At 37.5% G+C, this 14,491-nt stretch overlaps 1 protein-coding gene across 1 annotated transcript; it reads left to right on the top strand.

Moving 5' to 3' along the window:
• Nucleotides 1–5,212: 5,212 nt before the first annotated feature.
• Nucleotides 5,213–7,905, top strand: FSHB (follicle stimulating hormone subunit beta). Its single transcript, XM_070426619.1, has 2 exons — nt 5,213–5,371; nt 7,675–7,905. The coding sequence occupies exons 1-2, from the start codon at nt 5,213–5,215 to the stop codon at nt 7,903–7,905; spliced, it is 390 nt and encodes a 129-aa protein (XP_070282720.1).
• The last annotated feature ends 6,586 nt before the right edge of the window (nt 7,906–14,491 follow it).

Genomic DNA, 14,491 nt, shown 5'->3' with positions numbered 1-14,491 from the left:
ATTCAGTCGACCAGTCGTAACAGTCTCTTAGGCTTTTATATAGAGAAATGACTATTTTGCAACTGCCAATGTGTACTTCTTAATCCCTTCACCTTTTCACCCATCCCTCAAACCACATTGCATCTGGTAACCCCAGTTTGTTCTCTGTATCTATGAGTCTATTTCTGCTTTTTTTTTTAAATCCTCACCCGAGGATATTTTTCTAGAGAGAGTGGATTTGAGAGAAACACATCGATTGGTTGCCTCCTGCATGTGCCCTGACCAGGGCCCAGGCCAGAGAGGAGCCTGCAACGGAGGTATGTGCCCTTGACTGGAATCGAACCTAGGGCCCTTCAGTCTGCAGGCCAATGCTCTATCCACTTAGCCAAACCAGCTAGGGCTCTGTTTTCTTTTTTTCACTTATTGATTTCAGAGAGGAAGGGAGAGGGAGAGAGATAGAAACATCAATTATGACAATCATCAATTAGCTGCTTCCTGCACACCCCCTCTTGAGGATGGAGCCTGCAATCCGGGCATGTGCCCTGACTTGGAATCAAACCATGACCTCCTGGTTCATAGGTCGATGCTCAACCACTGAGCCACACCACTGGACTGTTACTGGGGATTTATTCATTTCTTCCAGACTGTGTAATTTGTTGTCATATGATAGTTTGTAGTATTTCCTTATAATCATTTGTATTTCTGCAGTGTCAGTTATCACTTCTCCACTTCATTTATTTTATTTATTGGGGTCCTCTCCTTTTTTTCTTGATAAGTCTGGTTAAAAGTTTATCAATCTTGTTTATCTTTCCATAGAACCAACTCTCAGTTTCACTGATCATTTGTATTGTTATTTTTTAGATTCTATTTCATTTATTTCTGTTCTGATTTTTATTTTCTTCCTTCTACTCACTTTGGGCTTTGTTTGTTGTTCTTTTTTCAGGTCTTTAGGTTTAAGATTAGATTGTTTATTTGAGATTTTTCTTGTTTCTTGAGATTTTTTTTTTCTATGAATTTTCCTATTCGAACTTTTACTGTGTTCCATAGATTTGGGCTTGGTGTGTTTTCATTTTTATTTATCTCAGGTATCTTTTGATTTCTTCCTTGATCTCCTTGTTAATCCATTCATTTTGTTTTTCCTTGTAATTGATTTCTAGTTGCATACCACTGTGGTTGGAGAATATGTTTGATATGATTTCAATCCTCTTAAATTTACTGAGACTTGTTTTGTAGCCTAACATGTGGTCTATCCTAGAAAATGTTCCATATATACATCTCTCCCTGGTGAACAGAAACCTTGCTGCTTTTCATAGCCAGATATTATGTGGGCATCTGTTCCAGCTCTGGTGCTCTGGAAGACCCCATGCTTCTCAGGGGGAAACCCTCACAGCTGAGATAAACCTCTGGAACCTCAGCCATAATCCTTGGAAGGTAGGCCAGCCCTTTTCGCATCTCTGCCCTTCCTATCAGTCTTGATGTGGCTTCTTCTGTAAATCCTTGCTTATAAAACTTCTCTTCAGCTAAACTTCAATTAGTTATTCAGGATGATTGTTCTCTAATTAAGTTGTAATTCTAATTGGGGCCTGGAGGAGGTGAGTGTACCTTCCACCTACTCCACTGCCATCTTGGATCTCTCTCAAACTATTTCTTAATTCCAGATATCACTTATATAAATGTTGTATTAGTACTTTCCGTGTCAGATACTTTGCTGAATTTTATTTTTGTCACATCTTTGAAAAAAATCATAATCCTGCATAAATCCAACTTTTGTCACCCATTTGCCTGAACCCCTGTTGTTAATTTGGACAAAAGAAAAATGTACATCCATGTTGAATGGTCTTGTGTTAAATTTTTTACCATAAACCTAAAATGGATCCTTAATGCTGATAATTTATTACACTACTCCTAACTCACTGCTAACTCAATCCCTCTCCCAGTCTCAAACAAGTATTCTAATCTTTTTCTCTCTCCACAAACTCTGGACAAGTAATTCACCATCCTTATTCTCAGATAATACCCTTACATTCTACATTACTGAGAAAATAAAAATAATTCCAGGATAATTTTCACAGAGCCTTTAACCCACCTACCACCCTCTGCACTCACCACACCTACCTACCCACAGCATCTGCATTCACCACACCTACCCAATCACCATCAGCTATACTCACTACATCTCCCTAACCACCAATATCTGCACCCACATTTGCCTCCCACCTGATATTGGGATGCACTCTCCATTTTCTTGTCTAAAGCCAGTCCCTCCAATTGTGCTCTAAAACCCATTTCTTCTTACTTCCTCAAGAACACTCCAGAAATTCTCCTATCTTCCTCCAACATCATCATTTTTCATTCTCTACTTGATCATTTGCCTCACCACACAAACATGCCATTATTTCTCCCATCTTAAACATCAAAAGAAAATGGTATTTACCCCACTTCCATTTTATCAAATCATCCACTTCTTTGCTCATCTTTGTAGCAAAAGTCCTGGGAAAAGTTGCCTATGTCAACTTTTTAAATAGTTATCTCTTTCCAATCACTAAAACACACACTAATCAAAGTTTTGACCCCTTTCCTCTAAAGGAACTTCTCTAGCCAAGGACACTAGTGACCTTTACATTGCCATGTACATTGCACAATTCAAGGTCCTCATCTTATTTAACCTGTCAGCAGCATTTGGCACAGTTGTCACTCATTCCTCCTTGATATGCTCTCTTTTACTTGGCTTCTCTTCATTTCATTCTTTTCTTAATGGCCCTTCTCAGTTTCCTTTGGAAAAAGGAAGAAAAACACTTGATCTTATCCTTAACCTCTTGATGTTGGAATATACTAAGCTCAACTCTTGGTCCTTTTATCTTTTCTACTTATACCCACCCTTCTAGGCTCATGTCAATGACTCCCAAATTTATATCTTCAGCCAGTGTACTATTTCTCTCAAAATTCAGATTCAGCATTCTACTTAGGTCTTAAAGACACCTCAAGCTCAACATGTCCATACTGAACTTATCTTTTTCCAAAAACTTACTACATCTATAGACATCCCATTTCAACTGACAGCAAGTTTATCTTTCAAGATGTTTAGGCCAAAATCTTTAGAGTCATCATTGTCTCTTCTTTCATCAAATTCTTCCATCAGAAAATTCTGATGGCTCTACTTTCAAAATATATCCAGAATCAGATTATGTCTGATTACCTCCATTGCTACCACACTAGTCTGAACAAATATCATTTCTTACCTGGTTGCTTCAATAGCATCTAATAGGTCTCCTGTTTCTGCATTTGTCCCCTACACAGCAGCCAGAAGGATACTTTTAGACCTAAATCAGATCATGTCACTCTTCTACTCAAAATCCTACAATTGGTCCCCTCTTACAGACAATCTACACCAAAGTCTTTTCATTGGCCTAAATGGTCCTACATGATTTTACTCCTGTTGTATCTCTGACATCATATCCTAATGTTCCCACCATTGTTCTTTTGCTCCAGACACAGTGATTAGTTAATAAATATTTTAAACAAATCAAACCCAGTCTCCAAGGAGCTCACAGTCTACTGGACAAAACAGAGGTAGAAGGTGGTAATTAAAGTTCTCTTCTGTTTCCCATTCAAAACTCTGGGAGGTGAATGTTAAAGGTTGAGAAATTTGCAAAGGCTGGGAGTTATGTTAGAGAACACAGAAAGGAAGGAAGGACTTTTCAGGTAAGATAAGGATTGCAAGTGCAAAGATCTGGAGAGATAAATCAGCAGAATATTTATAGAATTACAAATAAAACATCAAAAATAACATTTGAGGTAAGGGAATCTAGATGTAGGAAGCAAAAATAAATATGGTTTATACTTTAGCTAGGAGTCAGATCACGAAACACTTTCTATTTGTTTCTTTCCTAACAGTTTTCAATATGATCACAGAGCAATTTATTAAATAACCATGTAATTTTGATGCACCTCCTCGACAGGGCCAAAGCAATATTTGGAAAGGATTTTGAATCCCCCCAGTTAAAGATACAAAGGGAAAACCTAGAGTCACATTTAATTTGACAAGGTAAAGGAGTGGGTGTGCTACTATATCAAATTTAATTTGTATAAAATCATCATCTCTGGTAACATTATTTTTCTTGATCTATTTCGTTTAGACTACTTTAGTAAGGCTTGATCTCCCTGTCTATCTAAACATCGATTCACTTACAGCAAGCTTCAGGATAACACTGGTCTTATTAATTCCTGATAAATCCACAAGGTGTTAGTTGCTCACAATATTGTATAAAAGGTGAACTGAGACTTAACTCAGTCTACAGCTTTCCCCAGACAAGGCAGTGGACCACAGGTAAGTCTCAGCACCTAGAGTTATCAAGCAGTAACAGTTACTTTCTAAATTACAGATTTTTGAGGATCTGGAAAAAAAATCTAGAGCTTTTGAACTGTCAAGTAGGAAATTTGGGTTTGTCAACCTAGCTTCTTAAATATGGTTAATACAGCATATACTCCCTGTTAGCATGCATTTGACTTTATAGACCTCTGAAACAAACAAAGGTGAGTAAAAGCAAATGAAAATATTTATGAGATGCTAACAATGATGAACTAATTTTGTAGGACAGAATTTTCTTCTTATTTTTATTTTTATTTTTTTATTTTTATTTTTTTAAAATATATTTTATTGATTTTTTACAGAGAGGAAGAGAGAGAGATAGAGAGTTAGAAACATCGATGAGAGAGAAACATCGATCAGCTGCCTCCTGCACATCTCCTACTGGGGATGTGCCCGCAACCCAGGTACATGTCCTTGACCGGAATCGAACCTGGGACCTTTCAGTCCACAGGCCGATGCTCTATCCACTGAGCCAAACTGGTTTCGGCTCTTCTTATTTTTAAACAAAAATAATCTTTAAAATGATAACACAGGGACAAATATGATGATCATAATTATTTTCTTCAGAGTAATCATTTTAAGACAATTAGGAGTAATACTCTAATCTTTAAAAACTGCTTTACTTACATCATTATATTGGAGTTTTGACCTATGTTTCTACTTTGACAAAAAAAAAAAAAAATGAAGAAGGAGGAGGGTAAGAACAACTATTTGTTCAACAAACTAGGAAGAAAAATAATTGCTGCAGCAAATGTGACTGGGGCAGATGAGTAAACCAATTCCTTTTGGTTTGGTCCACTTACGTAATGGTTATAACTCTTTGGGTTTTGTTTTCTCATGGCTTTGTTTGCTTCATAGTCCAGGATGAAGTCAGTCCAGCTGTACTTTCTTCTCTGTTGCTGGAAAGCAATGTGCTGCAATAGCTGTGAGCTGACCAACATCACCATCACAGTGGAGAAAGAGGAATGTCGCTTCTGCCTCAGTATCAACACCACTTGGTGTGCAGGCTACTGCTACACCCGGGTAGGAACTCTGCTTTGCTGGAAGAGAGGGTGCTGAGGGTCTACTGAAGACAATTTTTATTAATTCCCATTTTATTCATATTTTAAGTTTTCAAAGTAATAGCCATGAGTCCCTTAGCCAAATACTGTCTGTGTTATGATTAAGGTTAATTACCATGATATCAGTTAGATATTTGGGTTTGAATTTGATTAGGGTAAATTTAGGGAGGCCTCAGATCTGATATGATCAATCAGGCAGTATGCCAAATCTGCATTAAAATAAAAAGGAATGTCGGGGGGGGGGGGGAAGGAGACATATGTAATACTCTTTGTAATACTTTAAGCAATAAAACAAAACAAAAAAATCAAGAACAAAAAAGAAACTGCAAGTCAAAAATAAAATAAAAAGGAATTCTATGATAGATTTTACATATAGAGAGGTAAACATGCAAGCATACATATATTTAGTAATAGAAGATTTACAATATTCGCCAAAAGCTAATTTCTAGGAAGATGTATTTCATGTATGTCATGTATTTCTATTTCTACGTAACTGAAGCTATATCTTTGCAATGGAGATAGTACCAAAATATGTTTCTCAGCCACATACAAACACAAACAGCCACATTATAAACACTGCCGTATTGTCCCTCCTGAATACAAATGCCAGCAACCATCCTGAGAACACATTCAATCCTTGCAGACTGTTACAAACAAATGAATCTGCAAACCCACTCACTTCTTTATACTGCTGAGAAAACCAAGGCACAGAGGCATAAAACTACTAGTTTGTAGTCACACAGTTTCTTTGCATCAATCCAAGTAAGAAGGCAGCTCCTACTTTTTCTTTATTTTTGCCTCCTATTACACCTGGCTTTTTTATGCAGAATTCCATAATGTGTGTGTGTGTGTGTGTGTGTGTGTGTGTGTGTGTGTGTGTGTTAGGTTTGTTTGTTTGTTTTTCACTTTTTTAATCCTCACCCGTGGATATTTTTTCCATTGATTTTTAGAGGGAGTGGAAGAGAGAGGGAAAGACAGAGAGAAATATCAATGTGAGAGAAAACACATAGATTGATTGCCTCCTGCACCAGCCCCAACCAGGGCCTGGGCCAGGGAGAAGCCTGCAACCGAGGTACATTCCCTTGACCAGAATCAAACCTGGGACCCTTCTATCTGCAGGCCGACACTCTATCCACTGAGCCAAACCAGTTAGGGCAAAATAGCAACTTTTTAATGAAATATACTTTATTGGTAGCAAATAAGTATGATCAACCTCCACTTAATGTACAGTTTATTGTACCTTCTTAGGATATACATTTGATAGCATGATATTGAAATAAATTAAGCAGCTGTGATAATTTCTTCCTTCAGTGCAAATAATTTTTTTTATTCAAAAGTGTTAGGACACCCCTGTTCTTCCTGGATTAAAATGTCTTATATGCAAACCATGTACCCTTTGAAACTGAGAGCACTGCAAAATATAAAGCACTTAAGGCAAGAAAATGTCTACAGGACTGTAGAATATTTAAAATCTTATGTGAGCCTTTATAGTCATGTTAAACTACGCATTAACATTCCATATTATGTCTCTTTGACCTTCTAAAAACACACAGGGACAATGTATTTAGAAATGTTTATTGAGAAAGTAAACCTCAGTGTTTTATGGTTTAAGTTGTCATTAACACAGCTTTCAACTAAGTATAAAAAGTCAACTTGAGCCCTAGCTGGTTTGGCTCAGTGGACAGAGTATTGGCCTATTGACTGAAGGGTCCTGGGTTCAATTCCGGTCAAGACCATGTACTTCAGTTGCAAGCGCCAGGGCAGGTGCAGGAGGCCACCAATCGATGTGTCTCTCTCACATCAATATTTCTCTCTGTCTGTCTCTCCACCTTCCTTCCACTATCTCTAAAAATCAATGCAAAAATGTCCTCAGATGAGGTTTAACAACAACAACAACAACAAAAAGTCAACTTAAAATGCCTGTCATGTCTCCCTTGCTCATCATTTTTCTATATTAAAAAATATATTTTGGTATATTCAAAGTCTCTCTATGGTTTGAGAAATAATTAATATTTTGATATAGACAGAAGGAGGAAAAGGAATAAATTATATTTTCTGTAAGATTTCCAGAACAACCCGGAACATGGTATAGCATATAGGTAGGTCATTTATGAGATCATGTTCCCTTAGTTAGGTATTCCGTAAGTGAGCTTTAATGGGTAAATGTTAGAGCAAGCAGTATTAAATTCCTATCTCATTTTGATTAAGCTAAGCAGAAACTCCCAGAATACTGTAACCTAACTCTCTCCTTCCTAAACTCCTCAGGATCTGGTGTACAAGGACCCAACCAGGCGCAATACCCAGAAAGCATGTACCTTCAAGGAGCTGGTGTATGAGACAGTGAGAGTGCCTGGCTGTGCTCACCATGCAGACTCCGTATATACGTACCCAGTAGCCACTGAATGTCACTGTGGCAAGTGTAACAGAGATAGTACCGACTGCACCGTGCAAGGCCTGGGGCCCAGCTACTGCTCCTTCAGTGAAATAAAAGAATAAGGAGCAATGGACATTTTAGGCTGCCTACCCCTGTCCTGAAGGACCAAGATATCTGAAAAGTCCATGTGTGTACAACATGCAAAGGCTGCAAGCCACTGTGGGCTAGGGAAGCATCAGACCCCACTGACCCCGGCCTCTCCAGAACTTGAGAGTGCAAGAATTGAGAGCGGTGGAGCCAGGAGCCTGGCACCACTCCATCCTGTATCTAAATCGGGTTCCTTAAGTTTTATTTAGTCTTACTTAACTTATAGACACCTGGGTACCTTCTGTTTATTAATCTTAGAAACTCTCTTAGTCAATCCCTTCCCCTTTGGATAGGGATACCTACACCCAGAAATGAGATGGGAGTGGGTGAAAGTACTAGATGCTGCATTCTTCTGATGGACTCTTGGGCCCTCAACAGCAGGGCAGCATCTTCTTTATCATTGTAGCCTCAGTACTAACACCATGCCTGGAATTTAGTAAGAAACTCAACAATGGCTTCCTTAAGGAAAGTAAGAACAGAAAGGTAGGGGGTAGGAAAACACTGAAAAAGGATGGCTGATGAGGCTGCCCCAACAATGCCAGTCAGTCCATGGGAATGAGGGCATCAGTTCCACCTCATCTCTCCTCTGGCACACGGGACAGGTTGCACTTCTATGAATTGCTCGGTACAGATGGGAATTAAGATTTCCAAGCTATTACTCCAAGCCCTTTAGATAAGAGCAAAATCAAGAAATGTTAATGTGGGCCTATGGAAATTAGCCCACATCTATTCCAACATTTAAATAAATTGAACAAATTCTGCCAGGCTCCCGCAAAACTCCCTTTGGAAAGTAAAACAAAAGAAAACAAAAATGTGTTACCCTGCCCTCTGGACTGGACTCGCTCCTTGGAATAGAAGGGGATTTGAAAGTAGGTTTGAAAACAATTTCAGCAACTTATTAAGTGCATGTATCTTATCTACAAATACATTTTTGTAAATAAATAGCTCTTTTAGAAAGAATTCGCCATGAAGAAATTAAAACCTGCTTTCTAGAATCCTCTATATCAGTTTTCTCTTTTGTTTATTCACGTTCTCCCAAATCTATGATTTCTTTCAAGAAAGTACATATTGAAACTGTTTCATGAGTTGATTTTTTAAAGATGTTACCTCTCTAAGTTATGTACTTGTTTCACACTTAAAATGTTTTGACTAACTTATTCAATCCTACATTATTTTTTGAAATAGCCACTAGAGTCATAAATTTGAATTTTTTCACAAACAGCTAACATATGTGCATGTTTATAATAGTAGAAGAAAAAATCTTAATGTATAATTCCTAATGCTTCTGTAAATATTTTATGTCCTAGCTTTTGAAAATATTAAAAATGATTTGGTCGCATTTCTAAAAGTACTTCTTTAAATTTCCTGTCATTTTTTGAAGTTATTTCCTGATGTAATAGAGAAACAAAGCTAAGGGAGAATCACAAGAGTGGGTGGGGACCCTGGTGATTCTCCAGTTCATTTCTTAAATGTTTGACACGGAAAAATTAAAGATCAAGGATGTTAAGATCACAGTCAACATCTCAAAGACTGTTCAAGGCAGTACCAGGTTTAGAACCCTGGCTTCCTAGCTCTTAGTCCACCTCTCCTGTGACTCCCCCACCATACTAAGAAGTAATCATGGCAAGGACCGATGCAAAATTGTAGGAATTAATAATCAGCTTTGTGCCAAAACCGGTTTGGCTCAGTGGATAGAGTGTCGGCCTGCGGACTGAAGGGTCCCAGGTTCGATTCCGGTCAAGGGCATGTACCTGGGTTGCGGGCACATCCCCAGTGGGAGATGTGCAGGAGGCAGCTGATCGATGTCTCTCTCTCATCAATGTTTCTAACTCTCTATCTCTCTCCCTTCCTCTCTGTAAAAAATCAATAAAATATATTTTTTAAAAATAATAATAATCAGCTTTGTCCACTCAAATCTGGTATTGAGTGTGGCTTACAGGTATATTCTCTACAATATTTTGACACATTGAAATTAGGGCTATAATAACAAAGTTAGACAAGATGCTTTAAATTACAGCATAGTCTTTTCCTTCTCCCTATACTTTTAGAAGTCAAAACTGCCTTTCCATTAGAGGTAGTATAGGGCAATGGCCCCAGAGTTGTCTTCTTAATCTTCTTGACTAGATGTGTCATCTTGAACAAGTCATTTAAATTCTCTGGACTTCAGTTACCTCTACGACAGGTTTAGATGTTTCTTCCATTGACACTACATAGTAATTAGTTGTCAAGTCAGATTTCTATGAAACATTTACCACACTCTCATTCAAGCTATCTTCTGGCCTGTCTTAGTCAGTTCATACTGCTATAACGGAATACTACACACTGGTCCTCTTATAAACAACAGAAATGTATTTCTCACAGTTCTGGAGGCTGAGAAGTTTAAGATCAAGGCATCAGCAGATTTAGTGTCTGGTGAGAGCCCACATCCTGTTTCATAGACAGCTGTCTTTTTTGCTCTATTTGCACAGTGGCAGGGAGGAAAGGAGTTCTCTGGGGCCTCTTTTATAAGAGCATTTATTCCATTCCATTGATGAGGGCTCTGCCCTCTTGACTAATTACTTCTCAAATGCCCATCCAAATACCATCACATTGGGAATTAGGTTTCAACATATAAATGTGGGGGAAAGGCAAACATTTTAGTCTATAGCATGGCCTGTGAGAATGAAATATGAACAATCTTCCTTATGCAAAAAATGGAAGGAAATCTATAGTTCAAAATGGTTGGCAATTTCAGCATTGAGAAGACATAAACAAACAAAATCTTAGCTGAATATAATTGAGTATGAAAGTTGGGTCAATGATTTATATAAATAAGTTCCTAGAAACATTTTTAAACTGTCTTAGGAATTTGCATTTAATTCATTTATATTCACTACAACAAAAACAGTACTTCAATTTATAAGATACCTCTAGGCATTTCATTTGTTAGGCTGATTTACAGTAAATTGGCTTATTGCAGCATAATAAAAAATAGTCTTTGCTATATGCCACTACAATAAATTAATCAAGCAATTTAAAATTGAATTTTCACACTACAATCTTATTTTGTTTTCTCACATATATAAAATAATAGCATCTAGCATCATTTAAAACCAATAATATGATTCGTGCTTTGCAGAAACCAACAACAAATTAAAAACCAAACCTTTGCATTAGTAGCAACAGAAACAGCCAAGAGCGTTTGAGAAATGAGTATGATTTTCCCTTCACTGTTACTATAGCACACGGAATCTGGGAACAAATGGAGCCTAGTATAATCGTGTGGTTGTTTTAAAGGCTGTAACACTTCAGGACAATGCAAATGGCTTCTCACATTAAAAAGACATTAAATCGCTCATCAATTTAGAAGAAAAGGCAAACGACTGCTCTCGAATTTTAAAATACATTTCTGTGAAAAATTACCTCTGAGCTGCAGGAGACCCTGAGGCTATTGTGATGTACCTCTTCAAGTGTGCTGGAAGTGATGGTAGCCCTCCCCAGGGTTGAGAAAGGCAGCAGTTCTGTTGTTCAAAATATTTAAAGTGAGTGATTAATCATGAGCTGTGTCATAGGCATGTGAAGTGATGGAAGATGGAAAAACTGAGAAACCAAGTGGCTTTGCAGAGGAGGTGTAATCAACCCCTGATTAATTGTGCTAATGGAAAGGAATGTGTGGATAACACAAACATCATTAAATGCCAAATAAAAACTAGCCTGAGTTTGTCCCAAAATATATAAATTGAAATTTTAAGATAGGAAATTTTCCTCCCTTGGAACTGTTATCCATGGTGGTGGGTCTATAATTTAACCCAAACAGTATCTTCGAAAGAATAATGCCTTACAGTGTTAAAGGAGTTGGAATAACAACATCTGACAAAGGGAATGCACTCCAGATACATCACCTGTAGAGTAAGCATAGTTCTCTATGTACTGCCCCAATGCCTATCCACTAGCCTTACGATGGACTGAAAACTGCAAAGGCAAAAGCTTATTTGTTCAAAAAATGAAAGTTCTGCCAGCGTTTCCCAGGTGAGTTTGATAAAACAGATTAAAGTAATCCAGGTTTATTAAAGGTTTCCTTTTTCAGGTATACAAACAGGGCTGCTTCACAAAGACACTCAATAAAACAGGGAGAACAGCCCACTATTCATCAGCTATTTCCATCTAGCCTTGCAGCATGGGTGTTTATTCAAGCTTTCAAAACATAAAAGTCGGTGGGCATTCTGTTTCAGACAGAATGCTAAATACTACTGAGAATGGACTATGGAAAAAGCATACCTGGTTACTGCCCTGATGGAATAAAGCACCCAGCAACTCTTAGCACACAATAAATGCACAAGAAATATAACTGGTTTCTTCTTTCAAATGTTCACTGATTCTGAAATCTCTCTGGGCTGAGAAGTCAGCTGCTAAAATATCAACTTAAATTTTTTAAAAAGGGTTGGGGTAGAGCATAAGTATTTAGGGCTCTATAATGGAAAGTTCAAATAAGAAATCATACCTGGTATCAAATCCATGTGGAATGATAGGACTTTAGGAGTTTGAAGATTGTCAATATTTAAGAACATTTAAGAAATGAACTGAAAGGGCATCAGATTCCCAAGGAGATTGTTCTAAGTTTAGTGCCAACACAGAAGAGTCCAAACAATTTTGGGGAAATGTCAAATAAAAAAGATACAAAATTAAAAATAATATATGATTACACCAAGTGAACTTTGGGAGTTGGGGAAGAAGGCAGGAAAATGCTTAGTCAATAAACCAGAGGTTGTTCTTAAATATTTTATTGGATCCCTAATTATTCACACTTATTGGTTTTTATCACTGTAGAAATAAGAAGCACAAGAATTTTGATAACCTACACACAAACATCCATGCCTCTAGAATTTCATCTTGAGGATTTTGTTATTTCTTGTATGGGACCATTGAATTTCCCAGACTCCCACAACCTGTCATTCTGAGCATACAAATCAGTTATATTCTAAATGGTCTAGTACCAAGTTGAAATAAACACATATAGCTGTTAAGCTTATGTGTGAAGAAACACAGGTGAGAATAAGCAAATGTTTCCTTTTTAAACTGGGGACTTTTTGAACATTTGGTTTTCAATTACAGTTGATGTACAATATTATTAGTTTCAGGTGTGCAACACCCTGAGTAGATATTTATATATCTTACAAAGTGATCACCCTGATAAGTCTAGTACCCATCTGACACCATACATAGCCTAACTTCTGTCTAACCATTTTACCAACCGTGATCTTATTTAGGTCAATCATAAACTCCTGGTTTTTAAATCCAATGGTCAACTTTCAGCATACATTTTTCCAGGAACTCTTTGCTGCACACAATCTGATCATTCCCTCCTACCTTCTTAAAGTTCCTAATTCCTTTTTCTCCTATGGCACTCTACTCTCTGGGTTCTCTTGTCTCTGTCAATCACTTCTGTGTCTTCTATGTAATATCTCTCAAGGTGCTCTCCTCCACTCAGTACTCATACTTTCCCTGATAGACCACTTAATATCTTTCATTGACAACTTAATGACCAATGAAGCAAATTCTTTAGCAAAGGCTAGATTTTTTTTTAACCCATGCCCATTAACTTGCAGCTGAACACTGTCTTGTAGTCATTCCACAGGCCTCATTCTCAATATGCCCCAAATCAAATTCATCATCTCCACTGCAGAAGTACTCCAGGTCTGTATTCTCTACCTGTATCCACCTATGATTGAAAGCTAAGAATCATTCTTGACTCCCCTGCTCTCCCTCACATTGCATTTCTAGATGCAGTAGTGTAAATAGCATGGTGATTCAAAGATTAGTACTAAACAGGTCCTTGCTCCTGATTCATTAACTATATTGGCCAAAGTTATTGGATAGAAATTTCATATAGTTCAACCTATACTTGTCTTTTTAAGCTTATGTTTCCCATCTGTATAATGGGAAAAGGTATGGTACATATTACACAGATATTTGTTTTAAAGATTAAATAAGGTAATGCATGCAACGCATTCAGTTTCTTGCTTAATACATAATAAATGTTCAATAAGTGTAGTTTTATCAAATTCATTAATTCCTGACTATTTACCTCCAAAATGCATCATGAATTTATTTCCTCTACCTTATCACTGTTTACTCCACTCATTTGTTCACTTAGCAAATTTTTATTGAATGACCATGTATCCCAGGTACTACAATAGACCTTGAGAATTCATGATGGACAAAATAGGCATAGCCCCTGCTCAAGTGTACTTTCAGAATGGAGGGGAAGACAGACTGTTACACGGCAATTAAATGGAAGTCATTAAAAGTCATGACTGCAGGGTTTCCTCTAGTTAGTGAGATAATACATTTTCCATGACTCACCTCCTTCCCCTAGCTGTAGTCAGCAAACTGCGGCTCGCGAGCCACATGCGGCTCTTTGGCCCCTTGAGTGTGGCTCTTCCTAAGCCTTAGGAGTACCCTAAGTAAGTTAATAACAATGTACCTACCTATATAGTTTAAGTTTAAAAAATTTAGCTCCCAAAAGAAATTTCAATCGTTGTACTGTTGATATTTGGCTCTGTTGACTAATGAGTTTGCCGA

This window comes from Myotis yumanensis, unplaced genomic scaffold (genome assembly GCF_028538775.1).
Source record: "Myotis yumanensis isolate MYYU_CA2020_CCGP unplaced genomic scaffold, mMyoYum1.0.hap1 SCAF_10, whole genome shotgun sequence".
Lineage (NCBI taxonomy): Eukaryota > Metazoa > Chordata > Mammalia > Chiroptera > Vespertilionidae > Myotis > Myotis yumanensis.
The sequence above is the reverse complement of the archived record's forward strand: the minus strand, read 5'-3'. Positions and strand labels throughout refer to the sequence as shown.

What these genes read in the sequence shown, in the direction of transcription:
- FSHB (XM_070426619.1), top strand. Translation starts at nt 5,213, where the DNA reads ATGAAGTCAGTCCAGCTGTACTTTCTTCTCTGTTGCTGGAAAGCAATG. An exon ending in CAGGCTACTGCTACACCCGG is followed by an intron (nt 5,372 to 7,674) that starts GTAGGAACTCTG and finishes TAAACTCCTCAG; the next exon opens with GATCTGGTGTACAAGGACCC.